We start from the raw sequence: 26,010 nt of genomic DNA, 5'->3' as shown, positions 1-26,010 counted from the left end.
ATGCAGCTACTACATTCTGTAATATGCACGAGGAGGTGACACGAGAGGCTGTGGCAATGTCTCGAGGTAATGTCCGAAAGGAGTTGATGCTATTTCTCCTTTCCGATCAGTCCCAGGACGGAACTCGAAAAAGGGCCAACAACCTTTGGCCGACACGGCTCCGATTCCTGGAATGTCGACTTGGGCTGGGGATAATGGCAGACGCATTTCATCTGATTTCGCTGTTGGTCACAGACATCTCAAGATGACACTCCCCCGATGACATTTGACGGCTCTCTACCGTACTCGTATGCTGTCCGAACCCATGGCACTGGTTAGGACTCGACTCAATCTCAGGATGGAGTGGCACAGCATCGTCATCCAACAACAACGAAATTTGTTGGCGCAGACCACATGAACCCAACGCCACGGCGACGGAGAAAGATACCGTCAAAGCGGGCTTGGAGGCACCTTTAGAGCAACAGCTTCAGAAGGAGAGCGAGACACAAGTCGTACAACAGCCATTGGGAGAAAAGCAATGGCCACCCAGGAAGCAAAAAGGAGGCGCCGCCATGTCTCGGCGAGTCTGCAGAGCGGAGTCCTAGTAAGACAGCTGTCTGTCCATTTCTATGCTCGAAAAATGTGATGGGAGCCGGAGCCATGTCGTAACGCGTTCGTGGATTGGAAGTAAAGCAATCATGTACAATGGCAAGGCGTTTTGCCCATGTCGCTGCTTGGACTCGATGCTCTTGTCCGTATGACAATGTGAAGAAGGCTCATCATGAATGGTTACGACGACTAACAAACGGCTCTGGTCAGCGCAGATGCACGCTTTCAGAGTGCCAGTGAAGACGATCGAGGCTTACTACTCTCCAGTGACATGCAATAGCAATCCTACCGTTTGTATTGGGAAACGGTGGTGATGAGGCGTTTACGCTGTTGATTCCCTCGCTGTCTCACAACCACTTCGAAGAAGCAGTAACAGTCATAAGACAACGTGCCATAATTGGGAATTGACACTGTATATTTGTGACACACGGGTGGTGGGGGGCTGCTGTTATGTGCCATGGCCAGCGGGTCTACAGCGAGAGCGACAGCCTGATGCAGCGCTTGGGAGGGAGGTTGACGTCATGAATAGAGGCAGTCGGTCGTTGGCCGAAGCACGCAATGGACAGGCATATTTGCACTGTGCGAGGCCGAGGTACGAAAGTACTACAGTAGGTAGGTAGGGGGGAGGCGAAAAGGGCTGGCCATCAATGGGCGGCAACTCTGTAAGAAGCGAGAAAAATAGAGAAATTGACAAGATGACAAGTAGGAAAAGAAAAAAACAAAAACAAAAACACAAGAGCCGTCGGCAACCAATTACCAGGCTACGGGGAACAAGCCTCGGCTCCTTTTTTTCAACAGGCGAATCCCTGCTCCATCCAGACAAACTATCAAACACATGTTGCATCCAGAAACCCAGCGTCAAGGTACCCGGGATAAGGTAGGCGGCGCATTGATTCTAGAACACGCGCCCAGAGGCAGATCTGACGTTGATCGTGGCCTCTTGGTTTCTTGGCTCCAGAGCAAGGTAAGGGAGAACCTGAAGATCACGGCTCGACGAGGCCTTCCCGCACGTGTCTGGAAAGCCGATCTCTCCACCTTGGCCTCAACTCTATTTGCACAACCATTTTCCAAGGTGAGAGGAGTTTTATGTGTGTATGGTGTAGTGGTGGTGGTATACAACTATCGTCGGTTTTCCGTTGGATGAGACGGGAACATGTGAGATACGGGCTACTGTACTTTGGTACTGACACACAAGCCGATGATTACTGTACAGTACATGTGATGAAGGGGGGAGGGCTAAACAGAGAATGGGCACTTGTTTTTCCCTTTTCCTTCTTCTTGGTATGGGGAGATTACTGTAATACCTACTCGACAGATTAGCCATGGGGGGGAGACGGGTAATGGGCAAATTGTGTCAAATGACAGAGACAGAGGGTGGTTGGTGAGCAAGAAGGTGAAGAGAGCGGTGTGAGCGAGCTGAAGAAGGGAATCGGCACTTGGGTATCCCTGGATGAATGCTTGTTCGCTCGCTCGCTCGCTCGCTCAACGGCTTTTACCTCCGCCGCATCCGCCCAATCTTGTGTGTGTGTGCGTGTTGGGCTCTTGTGACATGAACACAGTGGGCGGAGATGTGATGGTCACTGTACTTGCATGGGAGCACCTTGTCTACGAGAACAGTACGGAACATATCGTGTAGGTAATATGCCCATATCCCTGCTGTAAATGAATGGATGGCTGTTGTATTTTACACGCTATCATGTAATTGGTATGTAGCACGTACTCGTACGGCACTCGTATGGCTATGAAGCATCCAATGCCAAATGAGGGTGCCACAACACGCACACCCAAAGGGACGGCAAGGAAATATCATCATGTGGATGAAGGAAATAAAATCACAGATTGCGACGAATGACTGACCAACTGACTGACTCCTCCCCATGCAACCAGCACCACATAACCATCCCGTCGACAAAACTAATCCTTAGTAGCGGTACCACCTGCACACGGCCGTATTTAGTATTCGCTCACAACCCGTTTCTGGTCGCCGACCTGAGATGCCCGCCGGCGTGTTACTCGAACGCTGCAAATTACATTACATTAGGCTTGCTCCAACCTCTCTTTCATCTGGGGACATGCTGGGGCTAGTGCTGGGTGCATGTAATTTCCAGCGGAACAAGGCCTTGGCTAAACGGCTCGTCTCAATTAGCAAGCCCTGTTCTCCACCAGCGGGGGACGAGGAGCAAGCATCTTCGTGGTTGTGAGTGAAAGGAAGGTCAGGCAGACAAGGCGAAAAAAATACGAAGTCGCAGTGCTAAAATCATACATCATCAGGACTCACTCGCAAAACATGAGACTGTGAAAATTAAACAATGGCATGACTTTTTTGTTTTGTTTTTCTCTTCTTGTAGCTAGCTGGGTAAATGTATCAGTCATTTTAGGGATCAAACGATGCCACCATCGTATCGTATGCGGCTGGCGGAGTGGCATCACATCAGCCGGCACCCGCCCTATCTGCCGGTATTGGCGCGGACGATCGTCGCCGCCAAAATATATCGGGTATCTGGTATTTAATCTCGAGGCAAGTACTAGCAAGGCAGCAAATAAAGTGCATGGCAATCTCTTTTTTTGCGGTTCATGGGGCTCTATCTCGCGTTCTATTAGAGATGGGTACATACATACTCGTGCTCATGCTCTCTAGTCATGTACGTTATATTCTCCCGCCAAGCATCGACTCGTAGCGCTCCCCCCTTCGCTTGGTGGATGGAAGCATTGCTGGGCAGTATTGTAATCATATCGGCTTCTCCAGAGACCATGTATAGCTGATTACATGGACGGAGCAGGCGATTCAGTTCCATCTCTGCCCACTTATACAGAGCAGAATCTCTCTCCTCTTTCAACCCACAACCGCGTATCACTTTAGAGAAAAACAAATCAACATCTTTTTGGGGCAACCCGAAGCCGGAACAGCACTTGTCCACTTGTTCTGTTCCATGGGGAATTGTCGCATTCCCCGAGCCGGAGAAAAAAAAGAAAGAAAAAGACACTGTGCTCTCCCAGCTGGTGGAGCTTCGACACCCCTTGGACGGAAAAGCGAGAAGAAGGGATCCCTAGTCCAAGTTGGCGCGTTTCATGTATCCCAATCTGGCCTACCGCCTCCGCACCCAAATCCTCGGTTTATGGAAGAGAGTTTGTAAAAAAAGGGAAAAAATGCATACGAGTACATGGATGTCCGGTACTCGCAGTCCTCCGCTTAGAAAGAAGCGTCTCAGACAGCGCCAACTTGGCTCATTTTGGGTGAAAAGGGAGAGAAAAAAAAACACAGGAACAACAACATTGGGAATGTGAAGAGAAGAGAAAAGAGCAAGATGACACAAAAAGAAAAGAGCAGAAGAGAAAAAAAGAGAGAAACGCAAAAAGAGGTCCGTGGTGTTGGCTGTGCCAGTCGCAGACCTGAGCTTGTGATTCGCGTCCTCGTACCGGCACACTTCAAGGGAGCCTCTTCTCATCTCCACCCCAACTCCAGCTGTTGGGGGCCACTGTGAAATGGCACTTTTTTTCTCTCTCTTACTCAAAGCAGAGAGAGAAGCCAGTGGAGAAGCCGCTGCCGTTGTCAAATGCCATTTCATCTTGTTGCTTTTTGCTGCGATTTTCTTGGCTGTTTGACTTGACCTGACACTTCATCCCCCCGTATTACGCACCGCCCTCTTAATCAAAATATGGCTTCATAAAAACGGAAAAGCCGCTGATGTTTAATAACATGCCTTCTAAAAAAAGAAAAGACAAGACAAGAGGAAACGAAGAGTGAATGAGTATCCACCGCCAAAAGGGCCTTTTTTAACTTTTTCCCCCATGTCGTCTACGTTTCTTTTTTTTTACACGGCATCTAAATCATGAGAGCGCCATTGTGATACAGGCAGCACCGTGTGTGGTTTCCGGGGGAGTACCAGTAGTACAGGTGACAGCATCTTTTAAGATGAGATTCTCTGGGACAAGGATTTGATCCTAAAAAGGACCTTTGCATATAATAGGTAGGGTGTGGATGGAGGTATGCACATGCAGTACATTTGCCTCGGGAGACGGTATCGTAGACTGCAGCAGAGCACCTTGAACTTGATCAGCATCTACCTAGGCATCAGATGCTATTGAGGAGCAACAGCCGCCATTTCTCCTCTCCTCTTCTCCAATTTCCCTTTTTCCCTTTTTTGCTTGTTTAGTATGCTTCTTCTTCCACTTATTATTAGTACATCAACACCAGTCACGCGGGTTGCTCTACTAAATTGCCACTCAGCCCGTGTGTACTCGTAGTAAAGCACCCTTGATATTGGCCACCAACTCGAATTACTCGTACAAGATGGAACAGTACCCAATGTACTCGTACACCGGAGTATCACACAGGCCGCTTATTTTCGTGAGCCGTCTGCTGGGCACTCACACTCACACAAACTTCAACCCAATCTTGAGCCGCAACGAGATTGCCCAAGCCAAAAGGTCAGCCACAACCAGACTGGCGGACTCCAGCGCCACTTGCGGACGGAACAAGACAAGGGGAGGTTTGTTGCTAGCGAGTTTTGAAAGAGGTGAAGAGAGGCAACAAGAACAAGCAACAAGCTAGTTCCCATCAACCGGTGGAGCTGCCGCAAGTGGTGGGCCCCGTTTGGCATCCTTTGTGATGGCCGGCTAGCGGGAGCATTTTCTCGATCCCTGGAGCGGTTGAGCGGCCATCGTTAACACCGATCGCGGGAGCCCTGCTGGGCCGGTAAGGAGATGGCCGGCAGACATGGGCATTTCATCAGCAAGCAAACCGCACAGTACAGTTTTGATGTCCTTCTCCTTTTTGTCTGCTGGGCCAGATATGCCATACCAGTGCCTGTCAAGCTGTATCTGGCTTCGTGCTGGTGGCAGTTCCGTTGCTACATGTACATGCATCCATCACTTCTCCCCCCCTCCCTGTTGCCCGTCTGTATGCGGCTACTTTACGAGGGACCACGCCTTGCATTGCACAACACAAGGCCCAAGCAATAAGCACCATCAGATTTAGCTCTTGCTCATATTCTCCGTACGACGTTTCAGCCGGCAGCATTTTGTCTCTGCCTTCTTCCTTGGTCGTAGTTTGAAATCTTGATGCATCGTATCGTGTCAAGGCAGCTGTTGATGTGATGGGGTGGTGCCCCCCCCCTCGTAGGCGATTTTATTCCCGGCGGAAGCCTGCAGCTCCGGGGGGGTCCCAGCGCCACTCCCAGCGCACTGTCCGTCAACCCTAAACACAAGCAGCCTAGGGGGGGCCCCCAGTGACGTATATTTTGGAGCTGAAAATACAGTGCGGCTGGGATAAACACAGTGTTGTCTGTCCTAGGACTTTGGTTGCGCGCTGAAGAGGGCGGTAAGCGGCGACGGCGATGCTATTGGGCTGCTTCCGTGCGAATGAGGATTCAGATGTATGTCCGCTTGGCAAGGATATTCCGCAACAGATGGATACTACTAATATGTGCTGTCTTTTGGTATGGATACACTTTTTGGTGCTACTAGGTAGTACGAGTATTAATATGTAATTGTGATTGATTTGGAGAAGGAAAAAAAAAAGAGGCAGCCAAAGCACCAAAGGGGAAATAGACGGAGCTAATTCCATTGGCGGGCTGGGTATGTAGCATGCAACACAATTTGCTCAGCAGACTGAAAAAAACAAAACAAAATGAAGAGTGAATGATGCTGTACAATAAAAATTAGTCCGCCCTGCATGTGTCTAAAACGGAGCAAGATACAGGATAGCGCAGGCGACAAGAAAAGAAGAGGGGCGGAGTCATATACTCGTAGTTCACAGGTGGTCGTCGCACGTGTCGCGTAGCTGTGATGCATCTTCCCAGGAGGAGGCTGAGAATAGAGAATCCAATCTGAAAATAAGCCTGGGCTGCCAAGATGCGTCAAGCACACTTTCGCGGAGCCCCATCCATTTTGAGCACAATGACGAAAGTCGAGGACCAAAAACTTGCTTGAGATGCTGCAACCCGCCCATGAGATGACGATGACGGGCATTTCATCCGACAGCCCGGTTTTGGAGAAAGGGAGGGGATTGGAGGGGAGGAGGGGGGGGGGGGTCCAGCTTTCTTTTGGGATTGATTGACTTGGTCGTTTGTCTCATCAACACATGGACTGCATGGGGGGGTGATGTCCAGAGAGAGCCGTCGAGCCTTGGCGCGGGGAAAAGGACAAGGCAGAGCCGTTCAGCTAGTAACAAGTAACAACCTGACGCAGCCAGCCAGCAAGAAAATAGAAACCAACAACAGGTAATACGATAGGTGTGGTGATGGTGGAGGTTATCGTGATGAGATCCACCGAAACGGTCATAGGCGCAGAGTTGGCTTGCTTTTTTGCTTGGTGCTTGGTGGCTAGCCGCCCCTCCCCTTCTCTCTCTCTCCCCGCAGGGCGAGCGTGCTTTGGCTCAGGCTCACCTCAGAACGTTGCGTGGTGTGCGCAGACTTGGCCGTTTTGGCTTATCATACGTATGTGTGATTGTGCTTTGATCCATCTGCAGTCCGTTTTGAGAACAAGGCTGCCTGTCGTGACCCTCCCTTTGGGCGTAGTGATATCGTCAACTGTATCTCAGTGTGTTGATTGATACCTTACATGACATGTACCTACCCTTGACACTGCACCTACACGTACAGCTCTCGCTCTACCGCTTTAGATTTCAAGCTAAAAAGATTAAAACTTTCATCATCAGTCATTCTGATGCTCCCTTGGCTTCCATCATGTCTCATCGTTCTCCTCTCTGTCATTGCCATGCCTCTGTTTGTGCCCAGTTGTACGCCCTGCATCCCATCTCTCTCTTCCTCTGTGATCACGGCAGTATATTGCGTACCAGCCCTTTTTCCTGTCCTGTTCCTCCCCCCCACCCACCCCGGACGGCGTCGACGCCGTGCGTTTCTCTGCCTTGGTGCTTCTTTTCGTTCCCCTGTTTGCCCGTAGCCAAAGAAAACCGCCAGCCCAGAGCTAGAGTGAGGGCCCTTTACGTCAGGGCTGCCAACTGCATCAACACCCGGGTCGGCCAAAAAGCTGGACCCCACCGGGCCGGCTGGATCCCTGTCGCTCCGTGTTCCGCACGGGGTGCCGTACGGAGTACTCGGCTCGTACTCCGTATGAGGAATTTCTCTGGCCAGGACGCACTGGGGGATGGTAAGGATTGAATGACTTTTTGGAGTGTGGTTGAGAGACCCCCGTACCCGGCATGCACCCTATCCGATACGGCCAAGCTCCCCCCTCAGCTAGACAGATTGCTTTTTTGCTCCCTTGTCTGTCTGGTTTGAGAGAGGAGCAAATGTCGGTGCTTCTTTTTTTTCTGTGTGTGGCCAGCAGAGAGAAGATGAAGTGCTCCTATTTATTTTACTTGTAATTACCACCAACCAAGGTTCATCCTGCTTCTACTACGTTACTTGCTAGCCAGGTACGAGTACTAACATGACTCTTGTTCTTCACAAATATCCATCATACAGTACCTTAATCTGCCCGCGTGCCCAGTACACTACAGTGTCTATTACGTCGCCATCCACCAAACACACACGAACACATGTGTACACACACACAGCTCTGCACATTTCGGCATTCTTGCCTCGCTCGCTGTCTCCCCCCCCTGCATAATCTCCTTCGCAGAGCCGTCCGTCTCTCTCTCCGCAGTGGCGGCAAAGAGCCAACAATCCACCTGTCTGTCGCAGGCCCCTGGTCAAACTGCCGTAGCCTTATCCAACAAGCATCAGATTCTGTCGTCTGGCCCACCCGCACCTTTTGGCCACCATCCCTGCTTTGCCCTGTCCTTGTCCCGGGGTTGGCACTCGTACCGTGCGGGACAGTGCGCGATGGACACGGCTTCCTGGGTACATTCGCCAGGTGCGCATGCCAGCAGGGGGGAGGTACCCAGCTCCTCGTACTCCGTGCCGCGCAACTCCACAACTGCCAGCCCATACAGTGTACAGTACAGCAACTTCCAGCTCCTTCATCCAGTTCTTTGCGCTGCTGCGTTCAGTAGTGAGTAGCTTTGGATGCGCAATCTCTTTGCTACTTGTAGAAGTGTTTAGTGAAATATACCTGTATTTGATGATCCTGGTACTTACTGTCATGGTAGAATGAACGCAGCCAACATCCAGCTTCATCAAATCCTCTCTCTACATCCACTACTCGTACAGTACAGTACACAGTTCAGCACAGTCTGCTCCTGCCTTCCTCCACCCCACCCCACCCGTGTGTCCACACCTCCCCCTGTCGTGCCTTCCCAGTCCCACAGATTGCATCTCCACCCCCCTTTCAGATCCACGCTCGCTGGGCTTTTGCTTGTCTCGCTGTCGACATCATGGCTCCTGCTAGCTGGCCCGCGTACTGCCTACTTGTCGTCCGCTCGCATTCACCTGCGTTGTGCAGGTACCAGTACTCTGTATTTACTCGTATGTACCAGACTGGCTGCACACAGTCTGTACCGTAAGGTAGATTGAATCAAGGTACCTCTCACCTCACTCTCACCTGTAGTATCAAACGCTCTTCTTGGCTTCGTGCTTCGTCTCTGCATTGCATTGGATCTTACTCGTAACACAACACAAAGCATCTCCTCCCCCCCTCTTGGTGCTGAATTGACTTCATTCCATTGTGCCCACTACATCATCGTGCAATCTCTCCAAGATACAAGGTACCTCGCTGTCTTTGCCTTGTCTCAAAACTTGCCACTACGAAGTACAATCGCAGCATCAGCTATAGAGGTAGCATTCTCTCTTTTCGCCTCCTCATCTTTCTCCTTCTCCCCCTCCATCGTCAGTGTCTGTAAAATCTCAAACTCAAACCAAACCAGCTTTTTTTCAGCGCATACCTCATACCTGGAACCGTCATCAAAGACAACAAGCAATCGCCGCATTCGCAACAAAGACAAGCCCCCAACTTCTTTTCCCCTGCCCGCTTCTGCGCACTTTCTGGAGACCCTGCCAGGAAGTAAGTCTTCAAACTTGTTTTTTTATCCCTCTCTCCATACGCCATATCCATATCAACCAAGCACAAGCACAAGCAGTCGTCATCATCCCTATCATTCCCAGCATCTTCTCTCTCCTCTTCGCCTCCTCCATACTCTCCACCGCGATTTGGCCATTGCGCTGCTCCATAACGGAGTTTTGGTGGTTCCCTGTGGGTTTCTCCCAAATGCTCGTCACTTAATTCAACTAGCCTGCAGCCCTCCCCGGCCGGTTCTTGTTCCTAGGGCCATCCACAATACATCCATCCTCTAGCACCTAGCATTACCCTACCACTACCAATACCTTGCCTGCTTTCATCGCCGCAACCCTGTCGCCTCGGGCTTTGCGAAAGGGACATTGGCCTGCCGATCACTTTGCACCACACAGCCAGAGTCGTCACACCAGGCCAACCTGGGACCTCCTCTGGCATCCCGCTAAAACTGACGCACGTCAACTCACTGACCCAAGGACACACTTAAGACTTCGCTGATCCCACCTTGGTCCTCCCGACAAATCGCTCCCAACTCCAGACGGGATCTTCTTGACTTTTTGGACTGTGTTACCGACTTGGCAATCTTCTAGTCGGGATCCCGCATTTGATCAACAAACCTTCTTTTGCTCTCCCACGCACCACACACACACACACGCAACGCATATCACATCACTCGAACAACGTCTCCTGCTGTCAAAGAGTTTCTTGTTCATCACTTAGACAAAAAAGGAAGAAGACGAAGAAGAAGAAGAAGAAGAAGAAAAAAGAAAGGATTATCGGGCCTTGCAACACAATTACACTACACTTCAATATTCGATCGCCACTGCACATTACACCATGACCATGACGCTGGATACGCCACAACAGCAGCGATTTGGGCCTGTCATGAACTTTGACTATCCGCCTCACGGCCAGTCGCCGGCCTTTTCAAATCCGTGGTCGTCCTCACCGTCGGCACCTCATACCGCTGCCGTAGCCGGAAGCAACCTCTATGTTGGCCCTCCGCAGCCTTCACTCGCCCACAGTCTCGTTTCCAAGCCTCTGACAGCGCGCGCCCCTACCTCCAGCGCACCTCCTTTACCGTCATATGGTTCAATGCCCGTCACCGCGACCTCAGCTGGTATGTTTTTTTTTCTTTCATCCTGTATCTTCATGATAGTTCACCGTTACTCACCGAAACCTATCTCCAGATCTACTCAACCTGAATCGCCTACAGACTTCTTCTGGTGCGTATGCAGACGCCACCTACGCCACGACAGCCTCTCCCGTCCACGGCCACTTTGCACCTCCTTCAGCTACTCCCTACGATGCCATGGGCTATGCACCAGCTCCTGTGCGGTCATCTGCCTTTAGTGCCATTGGCCACGAATCAGATGCATCGCGAAGATTCTCTCAACAGTGAGTCGGCTCGCCATCTGCACCATGAAACTAAATGACTGACCTTGTGCGTCCCAAACAGCGTCCACCCTGATGACCGCAGAGGGTTTGCCGAAGCTCTTGATGCCAGCCACGGCATGCTCGCCATGAGCCAAGAGACACCAAGAAACATCTATGGCAACCGCAACGACCGATCTTCTGTAGATTCATACGGCTTCCCATCGACCCACTCGACCAGCTCCTCCATATCGTCGTCTGGCAACTTCAGTTCCTACTATGGCGACTCCGTCTCCGACTACTCAACCGCGGGCTCAGACATTGAGTCTGTCGGCTCGAGGACGCTCCCTCGACCTCAGGGAATGTTGTCAACCTCACTCCCTCCTGCGCCTCAGTCCATGATGGGCCAGTTCAGCTCCAAGGTCTCGTCCAGCACCCAGAAGAAGCACAAGTGCAAGGTCTGCGAAAAGCGATTCACACGACCAAGCTCACTGCAGACGCACATGTACAGCCACACAGGCGAAAAGCGTAAGTACTCGGCACCCAATTTGCAGTCAAGGACCTGAAGCTAATCATCATTCTCTTTAGCATTTGCCTGTGAAGTCGAGGGCTGTGGACGCCACTTCTCTGTTGTCTCCAACCTGCGACGTCACCGAAAAGTTCACAGAGGCGATGCTCGATCCGAGGCTGGTTCCGAAGACCACCACTCGGACTAAAGCGCCCCTGTGGATTTCTTTTCGGTTGTATCAATAGACATCGTTACGAACTACGGCCTTGTGGGCCAACCCCTTCAACATTTTTATCTTTCAGCCACCCCATCTCCGCACTTTAATCATCTGTAGCAGCATAGAAGATGCATGAGATGTTTGCAGGATGGCGGCGGCTGAAAGATTGACTATCATTACTAAGATTTAATTGGGACAATAATCAGACGACGACTTCATCTCATGACACTATTTTAGAGGACGTGGGATCACAAGAATCAGGAGGCCAGGATTTCTTGACGAGATGGCGCGGCTATATGCACCCGGATTTCTGCCACTTGTTTGCGGATACCAATGCGACGCATTGGCGAATCAGGCATCACACCGGGAGACCATTAATTGGCGTGTGATGCCTTTGTTTTATTTCTATCTTTTCATTTGTCTCTTTTCCTCTTTTTTTATTTCCTTTGTCCTTGCTGGAATGGAGGCTTTACAGGGCTATGAATCTCGGCTGGAACGACGGGATACACGAGATCTTTCCAGTCTGGCGTTTAGGGAGTGGGATTTCTTCCATTATTCAAAGGGATTTCATCAAGCTTTGCGTTACGTTTAGCCTTCCTTACTTGGCTTTCATTGCCGATTGCGAGGGGAAGCAGCTGGAGCTTGGTCTCATCACGAAAACAGGCACAGGTGGGAGGGAAGGAAAGGATGGCAATCACGCGGCTTCGCGCGGTGGTTTAGTATTGTATAAATAGGCCCTATTTCATGGTGATGATATACCCATTCGATAGCACTGTGGATCTTTGGTTGAATACACGAAATTCATTCTAACAGCTTGTTCGAAAGTGTCTTTGTGTTGTTTCTCATTGTTTATCAGCACAGCTCTGCATGGTCCCTGATGATCCCTCCGCCTACTGCCTTTACACGACTCATTGTGCATTAGCAGTTGGCTCCATGGAGCAGGAGGCACAGGCAAGGACAGCTCAGGAGAGATGGAAACTGAAAGGCCAGCCAGCCGAGTTGTCCAACGGCGACGATCAACGGCGCTGATGTCCCAAAGAGGTGGGTGAAATTGAGCGGAGGCGCCGAATCGGATTCTATCAAAGTTGTTGTCTTGTGATCGACACAAGTTTGCGGGAGAGGCGTGTCTAGGGAATATGGCAAATTGCTTAGACTGCTTAGCTTCCACGCTTACATGTAAGCTCTCTCTTTCTGCACACTGCAGGCTACGGCTGATGTTTTTCTAACTACTGTACGCTACCTAGTATTAAAAAAAAAGGGGGATAATATGCATACGCGAGGTCGAAAAAGATGGAGCAGGGGATTGAATTTGGGATAAAAGGAAATTGATTGATTTTTACTTCCCCTCTTTCTTTTGATTGACCTTTCTGGCTATCTTGGTGTAACGCTGCGGTGAGGATATATGGGAATCAACCACACTCGGTTGAATGCGAGTTATATGAAATATCGAGAAGGGGATTATTTTGATGATTCGGATTGGTATCTGGAAGAAGGACGAAGTGTACGTACGGCTGGGGGGACGATCATTTGCTCGAGTAGGAATGGAGGGCGCGTTTCAGAGTCGACACATCACTGCTTGATGTGGTATAGGAGGACCCGTCGAGAAATGTTGTCAAGACCGGACAAGCTTTTGTGGGGGGTAGTACTCTGTAATGCCAAGTTGCGTACTCTCTTTTCTTAAAAACGAAAGGGTACAGGGAGGCGAGAGGGAATTGTGGGTTTTTGGATTTCTGGATGAAGATTATGGAGGAGTGGGTATTGGTATGTATGGCAAGCATGGGTAGGGGAAAAGTGATGGATGTTTGGAGGGCGAAGCGAGGTGTGGTTTTTTTTGGTTTTGGGGATCGACGAAACAGCTAGTACAGATCTTTATGTTATGATGTAGGAGATGGACATGTTTTTGAATGCTTCAAGAAGGTAGTCATGGCGTGGTTGTTTCTATACTAGTACTACCTACCTGTACCAGACAGGGTTGCTTACATCTCTGGCTGGCGGGCTCCTCTTATTTTTCTTTTTTTATTATACCTAACACAAGACGCGGGTTGGTGGGCACGGCATGAGGAGAGAAGAAGAAGAAGATGAAGGTGTGGTGATATCGCAAGATATGGGGAGGCTGAACGGTGCCACGATGACGGGATTGCCTTGCATTCGAAAAGTTGATGAGGAGAAAAGGGGACCGCATACGTAGGGGGTCGTCCAAGGGGGGGGATCTTTTTGCAGATGGGATGAATCTGGCTACCAGCTACGAATGCTGCATCAACTGGCTTTGCCTAAACTGGGAGGGCCAAGTTGACGCTTTTGGCGGTGATGTGCAGTTGTATCAAAAGCTTGTTTTTTTCAGCCGAGGCAACTTTCCAGAGCTGTTGTTGATGTTTGCTGTGTTGGTCATATTGCTTCGTACCTATGTTTTGTTTTCCTATGTGAGTAAATACACGTGAAGGGTTGTTGGGATGATGTGAGCCATGTGATGCCGTTTACTGTTACTGGTGGGAGACTAAAACCTTCTCGAATCTCGATGGCCGTATCTTGACCAAATTCATTTCAGCCGGCTATGGTAAAAAAAAAAAATAACGTGGACGGTTTCGAAAGGGAGTGTTGCAACGCTATGACAGCATTCTACGTATGTGGTGACGGAGAGCCGTTTGATAGAGGTGGTGGGTGGTGGTGGTGCAAAGCAAGCAAGCATCTACACTATGTATGTGGCTCGCGGCGAATCAGAACCTGCCGTTATCAAACAATGGGAGGCAAGAAACGCCCGTCACCGTTTTCTCACAGGTCCTGCACACACACACAAGACTTAGACACAAGGCAGAAAAAGAAAAGGGGACGGCTTGCAACCTCCGACGAAAGTGGCGTTTTGATATTGGGGTCCGTTTTGTGCAAGCGGCCTTTTTTTTTTGTTTTTTTTTTTGGTAGCCACTGCGTTTTTGGGCGGAAAGATTTGGTGGGAATAATTTCTGGGAACTAGAGATTTGGAGAAGGGGGGGAACTTTTCTAGTGCATGTCAGGCGCCAGAGTTTTTGTGTTTCTTTCTGTGCTTCTTCTTGTTATTTTGGTATTCTACAAATTAAGAGATGAGTAGTACTACACATCTGCATTTTCATTCCGCATTTGGTGTTGTCGTCAAGGTGTGCCAACTGCCGGCTGCATGGGCCGGAAGAATGTTGGTACCGTATGACGAAGGAAACGCACATCGGCCGTCCAATTACATGAGTAGCCCGCCGAAGAATGCCCTTTGCAGTTATTCGCACCATTCCAAAAGAATATGTAAAAGAAGCACAATACAGTACAGTACAAGCACACAACTCGCCAGCCAACGAAAACAACTGGGGGAGCAGCAGCACTTTTTGCCCATACTGTACGGTGTACTTGTGTGGTGCACAGGCCAAGTACACAGTGCCTTTTACTTTTCTTCTTCTCTTTGGTGACGAACGAACAAGACAGGGGNNNTGTATCTAAAACAAGCTCTGCCCGCGCTGGGCTTTTTCCTTCCCGTCGAGTTTGTTCGAAAAGGGGGCTGTTTTGGGGGATGCTCTCCCCCGGCCGCAGTGACGTCGGGGGCTATTTTTTTGTGCCATGTGGGAGGTTGAAGATATGTATCATGGTAAACGAAAAAAAAAGGTTCCTTGCCCCTTGGCTTGCTGGATTCCCTGTTGGCACTGACTGGAGCCCCCTCGCAGGATGCTGCTGGATACTGCTAATAGAACTTACCACTTACACCACAATAATACGGAGTATGCTAGCAGTAGTATCTTTCTGCCTAGCATACATGTACCTATAATATTATATCAGTGGGGTTCTCACCGGGTTACCTCTCCCGGACTGGGCTGGTATCAGCCAAGAACAACCAGCTCGTAAGGACAGACAATCTCATGCTTGAACCATGAATAAAGACCCAGAAAAAAAACAATCAAGCATTAAACGGTACTGTGGGCCGAAAAAGCTTCTTTCTTTCTTATGCCGCTGACAAGGAGACGGGAGGAGAAAAAAAACAGCGGCGGGGAAAAAAAAAAAAAAAAAAAAGCTGTGACCTTCCTGTCCTGGTATTTGACATGCCCGCACGATGTAAGGATCGATGTAGATTAATACCTGTCAAGGGAGGTACTCGCAATAGCACGTATTGATACGAGAATTAAGGGATCAAATTCTTACTCTTCTTTTTTTACGCTTTTCAACTCCTCTTCAGCTTTCTCTGTTTAGGGCAGTTGCGTGTGCTGCTGGCGAAAGGGGGTGAGGAGGAGTGGGCAATCCAAGAAAAGAACCGGGGGGCGCGTATCAGGGGAAAGCGGACTTCAGGGGGAGCGAAAATAAAAAAGCATTGCGTTTTTTTAGCCAAGATGCATCGGATCGTATCGGATCGCCCGCCTTGTCATCTGGGTTTAATGCGGTTCCTTTTTTTGCTGCTTTGTTTGTCGTTGGCGGCCTGTTTGCGGTTAGTATTTGGAGATTGGGAAGACAGCTTGGTTTTTGGCTGATTCATGCCGAACGTAAGGGCTTTTGGTGGGACTTGGTATTTTTTTGATTGATAGGTGGGATTAGTGCCGTGTTAGTTTGGGTATTTGTTTTTGATTGAAGTCGCCTCTGGTGCTGTAATTCTCCGTCCGCTATGGAGTATCAAGTCCATACTAGAGGTACTAATAGCTACAGGTACATTCCCAAGACAGTTTGTATAGACTTTAGCAGTGCCTTATCTTCAACAGTGAAATGTATCTGGGTATAATTTCAAAAGAAGAGCAAAAACCTGATTTCAGCCACTCAATTACATATGCATCCCTCTCCAAAAAAGAAACAAGGACAGCCAATTCCCCAAACGCAGAAGGCGCGCGCCGTGGAGGAGGCTTTCCCTGCCGTCGAAGCGCTAGTCCCCAACTAGAACTAGCGCCTTTTGTCGAATGGACCTGGGTGACGTCAGTGGATGCGGCACAAGGGTCCCCTCGCATGGCGCTAGGGCCCCACATAGTATGGATCTCGAAACGTCATTCTGTAGCGTCGTCATTGGGCAGCGGCTTCATTGCAGGATTGTGCTTGCGTCTGCTTGTGTGCGGGTCTCGGGAATACGACTGTGTACGAGCTACACGCGCGATGTGTGAGTGGTGACTGTACGAGGATGCGAGTGCCGAGGCGAGGGAGAGAAATAGGTGGAGGTTCTTTTGGTAGGCATGTAGAGATTCCTGTAGTGATACAAGCTGAATTGGAAGCTTCTGTTAGCTTTATCTGAGTAATGGTGCTTGTAAATTAACAGCACCTCCTTTTTCGAGGTCCATTGAGATAGTGTCGATCTCCCTCTTCTCCTCCCGTCTCTCCCCTCTCCTGGATATTAAACAAAAAAAAATCCCGTAGCAATTTGATTGATTTTGATATTAAATCACTGATATGTGACAGCCACGCACTGTGACGCAGATTCCCGAGCCACAAGTACCTGCGGAGCTGCACACAGTGCGACCCTGGGCTGCAGTAAAAAAAACACCGTGGACAAGTACCAGATGTGACAGACTGTGATCCACTGAAGCTCCAGGCTGGCATACGCTGTATTTCCCCGGGCCACAACGCTTGTTTTGGGGGCCATGATGCTAATGGAGTGCACTGTATTCCTCCGTCCGTCAACAGCATCTGCGTCTATCTAGTCATACTGGCGTTGGGAACTTTCAAGTCCTCATGCACTTTACTAGACAAGTTCATGTTAGTCCAGCAATTGGCGGAGCCTCCATCTGTCAAACCGTTTCCCCTTGGCTTCATTTAAAGAGTGCCACTGACGTTTCGTATCTAGAAAGAAAAAACGCCGCAAACAAAAAAGAACAATAAAGTGGACGGGAGCCACCCACGCTGTGGCTTTTCCTCTCCCGCGCACTGATGAGTACCTGATGATTGCGTGGCGCCGTTTTCGAAGGCTTCCAAAAGAACCAGTTTTTTCTTCCATGAATTCATTTTAACGATTCAGGTTCTAACTTTTGCTATGTCGACGGAGGGACGTGAGCTTACAAGAAAACGGGCGGAACTTCCTTGATGGGAGATGCCCACCATAGCGCAGCCACCGTCATCATTTTTGCCGTTTCAGAAGAGGAGGGCTTGGAATAGAGTAAGACGGTTGATGCACACTGTATCGGGCCGTGTTTACTTATTCTTACTTACTCTTTCTCTTTGTTGCAAATCTTCGATTGTTTTGGTTGAGACCTTGGGCAACGTGTGCTTTGTGGCAGAAACACAGTCTTTGATGCAGATAGGTCGACAATGACAAGACCCCTGGCTGCTAAAAATAGGGAGTGCAGGGAGCAGATGTCAAATGAATTTCATATCGAGAAACAGGTGATGCCGATATCACTCAATTGTCTCTGCAGATTCATCATATACTTGGTGGTCTACGGAACTGCTATGTGCATCACATACATGATATTCTAGGCTAAGAACATGAGGATGGCAATAGTATCAACCATGTAACATCGAATACCCGACAGACACGCGTGAGCCTCGGCTTGAAACACCAAGAGAAGTTTTATACATGGATTCACAGCACACACACACAAAACACTTGCTCAGTTGGGCTAAGCTACTCTAAAAATAATCTGTAACAAGCCAAGCCAGGGCCGCGTCTTCTCTTTTATTTTCTCACCAGTCTTTCCATAAGCCACATCATCCAGCAACACCAGTGTTTACATATCGCTGTGATTCTTTAGCTCATTCCACATCATGGCTTGCTAGCAGGGTCTTCTCCATCTCAAAATCTCTTTTTCATGATTTTCTTTCTATTTTTGGTAGGTATCTATGCAAGTCGCATGTCTGCATCACAGCTATATTTCAGCGTCTCCATCGCCCACGTATCAGAAAAGTGGACATTGGCTCCCGTCATAAGATACAGGGTAATAATACAACATCCATGGATAATATACACATCCCCATCCACAAACTTATACACATCGACACAGTATCTCTTGTATAAACCCAACTTCCGTCCCTTTTGCCGAGTATCCAAACAGATCCAGCACTCTCCTTGCTGTATTCGACTCGTTGTCCTCCCTGTTGGATATGGATACTGTGTATTAATCAATCTCGGACTGCGCGTCCCCAGTAAATTCCTCCCCTCCAAATCCCTGTTCCGCCTCGAGTTTCCAAAACTGCTTCGCCCCCTCCTCGGTAGGTCCGGGGGAAGGAAAAAAAAAAAAAAAAAGAACAGAGAAGCCTAATGGGATTACACGCCAAGTACAGCTAAGCTGCCGCTGTCTAATTAAAAATTGGCGGAGATATTCGCACAGACGGCCGATATTACGAACCAAACCGCTAGATCTTTACCAGGGGACCCTTTTGTGCTGGCCCTTTTGGACCCCCTGGTGACAAGAAGACCCGCCAGCATAAGCTTTTTGGAATTGGAGTAATATGCCATGGGAGGGACTAATATCATCGAAAAGCACTATAATAGCTTCATCTGGGGTACTAAATTTCCCTTGCTAGCAACTTTTCGATATTATATTACCATGGCCTCTAAAGTAGTCTATTTGGTTTCTATACTTGGGGCTTGCAGATTGGCAGAGTGTGTCTATATTAATTGTTTCAGGTTGAGATTGCCTGATAGAACTACGACTACAGAACCCACATCCACATGTCAAATGACTTGGCGACTGGGCTCGAAATGGTAGGAGTTGCGCATACAGTATGGAGCATACAACTTCTCGTATACCTTGGCGTCACAAAGAGCTTCAAGCAACGTAGCAGCAGCTCTAGCGGAGACCTAACACTTAGGACAAGTCATTCATTTCATCCACTCATCTCGGCTTTTTTTTCCCTCTCAAATCGAGACACGGGATGTGGGATAGCAAACCTGGAACTGGCATTGACGGCTCTTTTGCTCACCTATTGAACACAAACGACTATATTGATGTGGCTTAATGATATGTATACAGACGCCGTTCTGTAGTATAAAATACATAATCTTCGAAATTGTTATAGCAATCGTCTGGTGCGGTGTCAATTAAATCTGTAAACAGAGTAAAAGTCTATACAAGACGAGAGGAGTGTTAGAAACCATTTCGTAATGAAGCTTCTTGAGACAAAGCTATAACTTTACGGCAACCTCCAAACAGACATTTCCAGAGAAGATGACAATGTTGGTAGAACATCTCACCGTCTTCACCAAACAATCAATGAACACACACCCCTCGATAAGCCCAGTGATGTAAATACATTAACGACATTCACATCATCAAGCCCAACACTACTCACAAAATTCAAAACAGTCTTCAAACATTCAAACATTCAAGCATTGATCCTCAACACCTCTCGCGAGACGCATTACTATTTAATAATTCTATCATTGCCAACCAGATTCTCCTTCTCTCAGATTAGGCTGCTCCTATTCTATCCCCATATGCCCAGTCCCGGCGAGAGGGAACACTTCCACTTTTCTGATTCCACGTCAGCTTCCTCTAATCCCCCCAAAACCAAAACCTGCTCCTATCTGCAGCCAATTCCAAAAAGAAACGAGAAAAAAACCACGTTATAGAACCGCAACAGTCTTTGTGCCGGAGACTGTTTGAAATATATAATACATTTTGAACGAGACCGTAAAAAGACGGTCAAAAGAGAGAAAAAGAGCATTGGAACTGGGTATCAAGGTCCAAACCCAGAGGCGTCTATGCGGGAAGAAAAAGAATAAAAGAGATAGGTTAACGTATTAACCAGTAGTCATAACCTCGTAATGGCGGGAAAGAAAGGTCTTTAAAAGAAGAGCAAGATATTAAAAGAGTCCTCGCGCAAGTGAAAGAATGGCCAGATGTCGTGTCGATTGAGAAAAAATTAAGCGTCTGGCACTTCCTTGTATCGACTTGCTTGCCCAAAGTAACGGCATTGTTTCGAGTCACTCTCCTTTGGCTTTTCGACCTTCTTCCCTTCCTTTTGTTTTTATGTTTTTTGCAAATCTTTTGAGAATGTTCCAAACTCCTATCCAAACGCCGGACGCTGAATCGGATATGTATGCTGAAAAATTGTTATCACGCTGTAGAGCTGGAGCCTCATACGTGCGGTGCTTCCCCAGGCCGGGTTCTCTCAAGCTGTTCAAGTAGTTCACGCGGCGGTATCCGTTGAATACCGCTCCCACGATCATACATGGAGGTTGGTGCTGGAGTATATCCTTCGCGCTTCTTGCGTATGCGATCTAGTACGATTCCTGAAACGACGAGGATGACTATGAGTGCCAGCGAGATGGCGAGGCCGATAAGGACAACGAAGACAAGAGGCAGGTGTTTACCTGTTGCAGAGAATGTTAGTAAGAAAAGGGAAACTATAATGGGTAAGAGAGAAAAGTGAAACATACCGCTAGACGTAAAGAAGTTGTCCTTTTGCGAGAATACTCTGGCAATGCTTCCGGCCCCAGTGTCCGTGCTGGTAAGAGCATAGGGCAGGTAGTCAGTGCCGTTGTAAATAACAGCCGAGGCCATTCCGACATTGGGGAAAGGGATGGAGCCCGTGAGCATCAATACCTCCCGGTCATCGAAAAGGTTTGACTTGGCGTGGGCCTGAGTCACTGTAAAAACCTGCAAGCTCTGGACAACGCTGCCCTCGGGCGGTAGCAGCTGAGGGACCTGCCACTGTTTGCCGTCATACTTCATAATGAAGGTAGATCCGTTGGGTGAGTTACCAGAGATCCAGATCTGACTGTTGTCATTCGAGCCGGCAGTGATGGCGTTGACGGGGCCGGGGATCTGACTGGCGCCGGCAAAGTCCGTCCAAACCTGCTTGTTGGCATCGTACATGGCAAGGAATCCTGTGCTGGTGCCGTTGGTACGCAAATCACCACCAGCAATGAGTTGAGATTTGCTGTACCACATGAAGCTGCTGACTCGTCCGGCCAGGGTGCTGCCAGGTCTTGACCATTGGGCAGTATCGGCATCATATGTGCAAACACCGGGGCAGTCCAGAGCACCGGCCTTCTCGAATGAGCCGCCTGCGTAAATCTCTGAAGTGTCGGGCCGAACAGTGACGACGGACAGTGTCTGATTCCCGCCCAGGAGCGACGCGGGTTGCTGGCTGGAGAATGATTTGGAAGCAACATCGTAGGCGATAAGTCCGCTGACGCTGCTACCGTCAACATTGCCGGTGACATTTCCACCTGCGAAGAGGACGCTTCCATGAAAAGCGACGCTGGTGAAGACGGATGATGAGGATATGCCAGACTTGAGTCCGCTGACGGAGTTGTTGTTGGCACCATCGATGAACACCAAGTTATTAATGGTAGAGCCATCGGAAGCCCGAGCGGAGAAGTGACCTGCGAGGACTGTGATGTTGCTATTGCTGCTGTTTCCGGTGTAGAAGGCTCCCGTGAGAACACCGGACGTGGGCTCTTGAGAGAGATCTCGTCGCTGGTTGCCAGTCGATTGACTACCCGGCTGGATATGAACCGGGAATTGACCCAATCCTTGATCACCCAGCATCACGGCACCATTGGCCTCCAATTGTGAAGATTCGATGGAGCCTGCGAAGAGGGAATTGCCAGTGGTGAGGTTCAGTTGAGAGGCTGTGAGCATACCACCAAAGTCAGGAGTCGGGCCATCCAGATTCTGCAGCCAGTTCTCTCTTGACAAGACCCAAACCGCAAAGCCGCTGACCGAAAGTGCTTGAGAGCCGCCAAAGGCCTCACACTCGGTGAAGGAACCTGTCAGGGCAATGGCATCCTCAGTCACGGCGCTAATGTTGACCTGGAATGCCACAACCTGCTCAACCCTGCCATTGACGCCTGCACCCAATGGGCTCCAGGCCTGGCTCTTGGTGTCATACACCGCCACATGATTCAATCCGCTCTTCCCGTTGGATCGCAAGTTTGTAAAGTCTCCGCCTACGAATAGCTTCGTGTCTTGGAGATACATGTCCAGCACTTGGCCGTTGAGACCCCCGTTGAGAGGCATGATCTTACCGCTGGTATCGATAGCGACGAAATTCTGGTGCGCATCCGAGGTGAAGTTGCCGCCGATATAAGTGACATCTCCAGAGGTTGCAAGAGAGTTGACGCCCGTGTTATGATCGAAGCTTGCACCAAGCTGGTTAACTGCCGAATCGTCAAGGCTAGATGTGTCAATCTTTACTTGACTTGGGTCAAAGTCGAAGAGGCCGTTGAGGTTTCCAGTTGAGTTGAGGAGGGTGAAGCCGACTTTTTGAGCAACAAAGGTCATTTCAGTCAAGTCTTGACCATCGAGGGCGGTCATAGTGACTTTCGGCTTGAAGGTGTCTGAGGTTCTTTCGATATAACCAAAATAGATCTGATCATACTTGTCAAAGTTGTTGGTCTGGTAGATGGAAGTCGTAAAGTTTGATTGAATGGTGCCACTCGACATGATGCCAGTGATATTGACGCGACCTCTAGTCTGGCACGAGCCATCGGGAACGCAGCCTGGGGTATACATGTTGATAGAGTAGTTGCCAGATTCGATGATGTTGGGCACGAAAACGACGGATGCTGATTTGGACGAAATGGGGCCGGTAAGCTGTGCTGTCAGATACTTTGAATCGCTTTGCAAAGAAGGCGACTGCTTCCAAGGCCCGGTTGCGGTGGAGCTGGAAGGGAAGGTAATGTTGCACGCTGGCTCGTTGAAAGTGTTGATGGCGTAGGAGAACATGTTGTCTTCAAACAGTTGCACACTATTGAGACCAGCTCCCTTTCCGTACCAATCTGAAATGTCGATTTGGAAAGAATTCATGCCAATTCTATTGACGAAATGAAAGTCTTGGAACTGAACCTTGGGGTCGTGGCTCAAAGGGCACTCGCTTGTGCAGCTCGAGTTCTTTCCAGTAGCAGGGTCGATATAGGTAAAGTTCATGATGCCGTTAAGCGGTAAAGCGACGAAGCGGAAGGTTTTTGTGCCCCGCCCATCTTGATGCGTATTCCACAACCGCAGCTTGGTGGGCTCAAATCCAAAGTCAAAGGTGGCCTGCCAAGAGCCAGGAGCCTCGTCCTGGGCCAACCAAGTCTTGCCTGAGCCCCCAAGACCATCAGAACAGACGACATTCTTGGGGTCGTCGAAGCCCTTGGTCGAAGCGGAGCCATCAGCGGAGATATTTGCGGTAGAAAGATTGATAGCCTGTCCATCCGCCTTGTTTGGCGCAGTGACGTTGCCCAGGCCAGTGAAGCTCCCACCGAAAATGATATGGCCATTGGATGCCTTTGTAATGGAGCTAACCGGGGCATTGAAGCCAGCAAAAGGTAGATTTGTGAAGTTGCCATCAACCTTCCACGCAATAGCATTTGTCGAGTTACCCCCCTTAAGGTTTCCGCCCACGTAGACTATTCCCTTGGCATCGTCGCACAGCAGTGCATTCACCTCGCCCTCGAGTCCCTCAAGCGGCGTAAACGTGGTTGTGTTGGCGTTGTAGAGGGCGAGGGCCGTTGACTTGATACCATCCATACTGGTAAAATTACCACCCAACAAGACGCCCTCGGCACCATCCTTGAGCGTCACTGAGCACATGGCCAAAATCGACGCGTCGGTTGCGGCAATGGGGGCGAGGGCGCCATTTGGCAACTGTGTCAGCAGGTATTCGCTGCCATTTGTGCTCAGGGGCTGTGCGATTTGCTCCTGAAACTGGTAGAGCGAAATTCCATTGAAGTCTCCGGCTATGCCTACGCTCCCCAGCTGGGAAAAATCGAGGTTCGCAGAGGGAGCTGCTGTGATGTTGAAGGCGTGTGAAAGCGAGGGCGCAATAATTGCTAGCGACGCAATGCTCGAGCGCAAGGGATGGGGGCGTCGCGCCGCCCGGCGTCGTTGTGAGGATAATCGCATGTTGTTTTGGGCGCGCGCTAAGGAGAGATGATAATTCGAAATGATGACGAAGTTCTAGAAGGCGGAGCGGCGCAGATTCGGAGCGACAGACGACGCGAAGGATGATGGAAACGTCGGAATCGATGATGTTCTAATGGTCATTTCAGGTGTAGACAGAACTGAGGGCGCGGGTTGAGGCTATCGCATCACGGCGTCTAGGTTTGCGTGCGTGGTGAATTACGAGTAATGTAATCAATTCGATGGCTGGCTGGGCGGCAAAGTCGACTCGACAGGGAGGCAGAATTAAAAATAAAATGGATAAATAACGGCTGGACTGGGTATCGATCGAGAGGGAAACGAGCGTAACAATGAATCTTGAAGCCGAAGCAGCGCGCGAATTAGGAAATGCTCGGGCAGTGTCTCGTCGCCTGCGATGAGTTTGGTGATGGGGGCAATTGGACTGGATTTTTGATGGAGCAGGACGAAAGTGGCTGCTGGTTGGGCTCGAGAAGGAAAAGCAAGGAATGCGCGAAATTGCTCTTGTTGCTCTTCACTCTGACTTGGCCAGGGCGGCTAAGCCTTATAAGGTTAGTGGCTCTAGGCGGGAGAGGCGCTGAAATCAGGAACGCTCCAGTGCAGTGCGAATGGCTTCCAGTGGTTAGACTTGCCTGAGGTTACACTGCTTGGGCAGAGAAGCAGCCCAAAGTTGATGCTGTCGAGCGGTGTGGTTGCTGGTCGGGAGCGAAGCGAGATTTGTGCGCGACGAGATCGATTCGGCCTGAGAGACTCTCACCAGCACACGTACTTTGTGCTCAGCCTCACTAAAATATCACACTGCTGTACAAGGTCCCGTGCTGTAATACGACCTGGACCGTTGGTGCGATAGAGCTTCGTGCGACAGTCTGATGATTTAGCGGCAACTAGCAAGGAGTCGAGAGAGTACAATGCAATATGTATGACTAAACTCGGCCGGATCAAGTGAATGGATCGTGAGCTGTTGTCAGTCTTGAAACGAGGGCACAAAGAAAGACAACACGGGGTGAAGAAAAGAGTGACAGAGGCTTTGTTAGTGAGCCTCGAAACAAAATGAACAGGGCTAATGATGCCTCTCCACCGACGGCATGAGACGCTACAAGTAAGGCTCTTCTATTATTATTTTTCAAGAGAGAAAAAATGGGCAGATGGCAAGCCTTTTACCGGAACACCCCTGGCAGCGTTTGCGACTGTGAGATGCATCGGAGCACGGCTCTTGTCCACGCGGGATTCCTATTCGCGGAATGCGTCGTTGCATCATGTCAGGGGCACAGCACAGAGCGTCGGTCCACTCTTGCTTGGCCACCAAACGATGCGAAACGCTGCTACTGTATAATACGACCTGCATGGAAACAGAAACAAAGTCTCCGCCGATCCAGTTATAAAGGTTCTACGGAGTCTTGGGAGACGGGCCCGGAAGAGATCCGAAAGACGCACAATCCACGGATCACTCATGGCTGGACTTTGAAATCATCGCTTCGACATGCCTATTGCTCATCACGCTCAGAAGCCGTAGCTCTTGGGTCCCGCAGCCCATGTCACCATTGTTTGTTTGCTGTTGCAAACCCAGGCCGTGCATGCCATTGATACAACACACAAGATCCAGTTGCTGATCATGCCATGAAAACAATGGTCCAGGC

The 26,010-nt window shown here is 49.6% G+C and overlaps 6 protein-coding genes across 6 annotated transcripts; 4 read left to right on the top strand and 2 right to left on the bottom strand.

Annotated features, from left to right (window-relative positions):
* Window positions 1–2,825: 2,825 nt before the first annotated feature.
* M431DRAFT_281932 (hypothetical protein) lies at window positions 2,826–3,437 on the bottom strand. Its single transcript, XM_024914019.1, has one exon. The coding sequence runs from the start codon at window positions 3,199–3,201 to the stop codon at window positions 2,863–2,865; it is 339 nt and encodes a 112-aa protein (XP_024778315.1). The 5' UTR covers window positions 3,202–3,437; the 3' UTR covers window positions 2,826–2,862.
* Window positions 3,438–7,052: 3,615 nt separating this feature from the next.
* M431DRAFT_281926 (hypothetical protein) lies at window positions 7,053–7,891 on the top strand. Its single transcript, XM_024914018.1, has one exon. It carries the CDS (start codon window positions 7,155–7,157, stop codon window positions 7,707–7,709), a length of 555 nt encoding a protein of 184 aa, XP_024778314.1. The 5' UTR covers window positions 7,053–7,154; the 3' UTR covers window positions 7,710–7,891.
* Window positions 7,892–10,123: 2,232 nt separating this feature from the next.
* On the top strand, window positions 10,124–11,737 carry M431DRAFT_281846 (hypothetical protein). Its single transcript, XM_024914017.1, has 5 exons — window positions 10,124–10,307; window positions 10,441–10,621; window positions 10,692–10,899; window positions 10,961–11,403; window positions 11,464–11,737. Exons 2-5 carry the CDS (start codon window positions 10,597–10,599, stop codon window positions 11,589–11,591), a joined length of 804 nt encoding a protein of 267 aa, XP_024778313.1. The 5' UTR covers window positions 10,124–10,307; window positions 10,441–10,596; the 3' UTR covers window positions 11,592–11,737.
* Window positions 11,738–15,095: 3,358 nt separating this feature from the next.
* On the top strand, window positions 15,096–15,607 carry M431DRAFT_503582 (hypothetical protein). The gene has a single exon (XM_024918330.1). The coding sequence runs from the start codon at window positions 15,202–15,204 to the stop codon at window positions 15,379–15,381; it is 180 nt and encodes a 59-aa protein (XP_024778312.1). The 5' UTR covers window positions 15,096–15,201; the 3' UTR covers window positions 15,382–15,607.
* A 2,221-nt stretch (window positions 15,608–17,828) lies between these two features.
* On the top strand, window positions 17,829–17,996 carry M431DRAFT_490247 (hypothetical protein; the record flags this gene model as incomplete). The annotated part of the gene is made up of 1 exon (XM_024916781.1): window positions 17,829–17,996. The coding sequence occupies one exon, from the start codon at window positions 17,829–17,831 to the stop codon at window positions 17,994–17,996; it is 168 nt and encodes a 55-aa protein (XP_024778311.1).
* Window positions 17,997–20,599: 2,603 nt separating this feature from the next.
* M431DRAFT_490246 (hypothetical protein) lies at window positions 20,600–24,358 on the bottom strand (the record flags this gene model as incomplete). Its single annotated transcript, XM_024916780.1, has 2 exons — window positions 20,600–20,835; window positions 20,902–24,358. The coding sequence occupies 2 exons, from the start codon at window positions 24,356–24,358 to the stop codon at window positions 20,600–20,602; spliced, it is 3,693 nt and encodes a 1,230-aa protein (XP_024778310.1).
* Window positions 24,359–26,010: the final 1,652 nt, after the last annotated feature.

The sequence above is a fragment of the Trichoderma harzianum genome (genome assembly GCF_003025095.1).
Source record: "Trichoderma harzianum CBS 226.95 unplaced genomic scaffold M431scaffold_2, whole genome shotgun sequence".
Classification (NCBI taxonomy): domain Eukaryota; kingdom Fungi; phylum Ascomycota; class Sordariomycetes; order Hypocreales; family Hypocreaceae; genus Trichoderma; species Trichoderma harzianum.
The sequence above is the reverse complement of the archived record's forward strand: the minus strand, read 5'-3'. Positions and strand labels throughout refer to the sequence as shown.

Bases quoted from the DNA above. Each gene is read 5' to 3' on its own strand.
- M431DRAFT_503582 (XM_024918330.1), top strand. From the start codon at position 15,202: ATGGTAAACGAAAAAAAAAGGTTCCTTGCCCCTTGGCTTGCTGGATTC.
- M431DRAFT_281932 (XM_024914019.1), bottom strand. From the start codon at position 3,201: ATGTACCCATCTCTAATAGAACGCGAGATAGAGCCCCATGAACCGCAA.
- M431DRAFT_281846 (XM_024914017.1), top strand. From the start codon at position 10,597: ATGCCCGTCACCGCGACCTCAGCTG. The intron at 10,622-10,691 runs GTATGTTTTTTT...ACCTATCTCCAG, and splicing joins CGTCACCGCGACCTCAGCTG to ATCTACTCAACCTGAATCGC. The intron at 11,404-11,463 runs GTAAGTACTCGG...CATTCTCTTTAG, and splicing joins CAGCCACACAGGCGAAAAGC to CATTTGCCTGTGAAGTCGAG.
- M431DRAFT_281926 (XM_024914018.1), top strand. From the start codon at position 7,155: ATGTACCTACCCTTGACACTGCACCTACACGTACAGCTCTCGCTCTAC.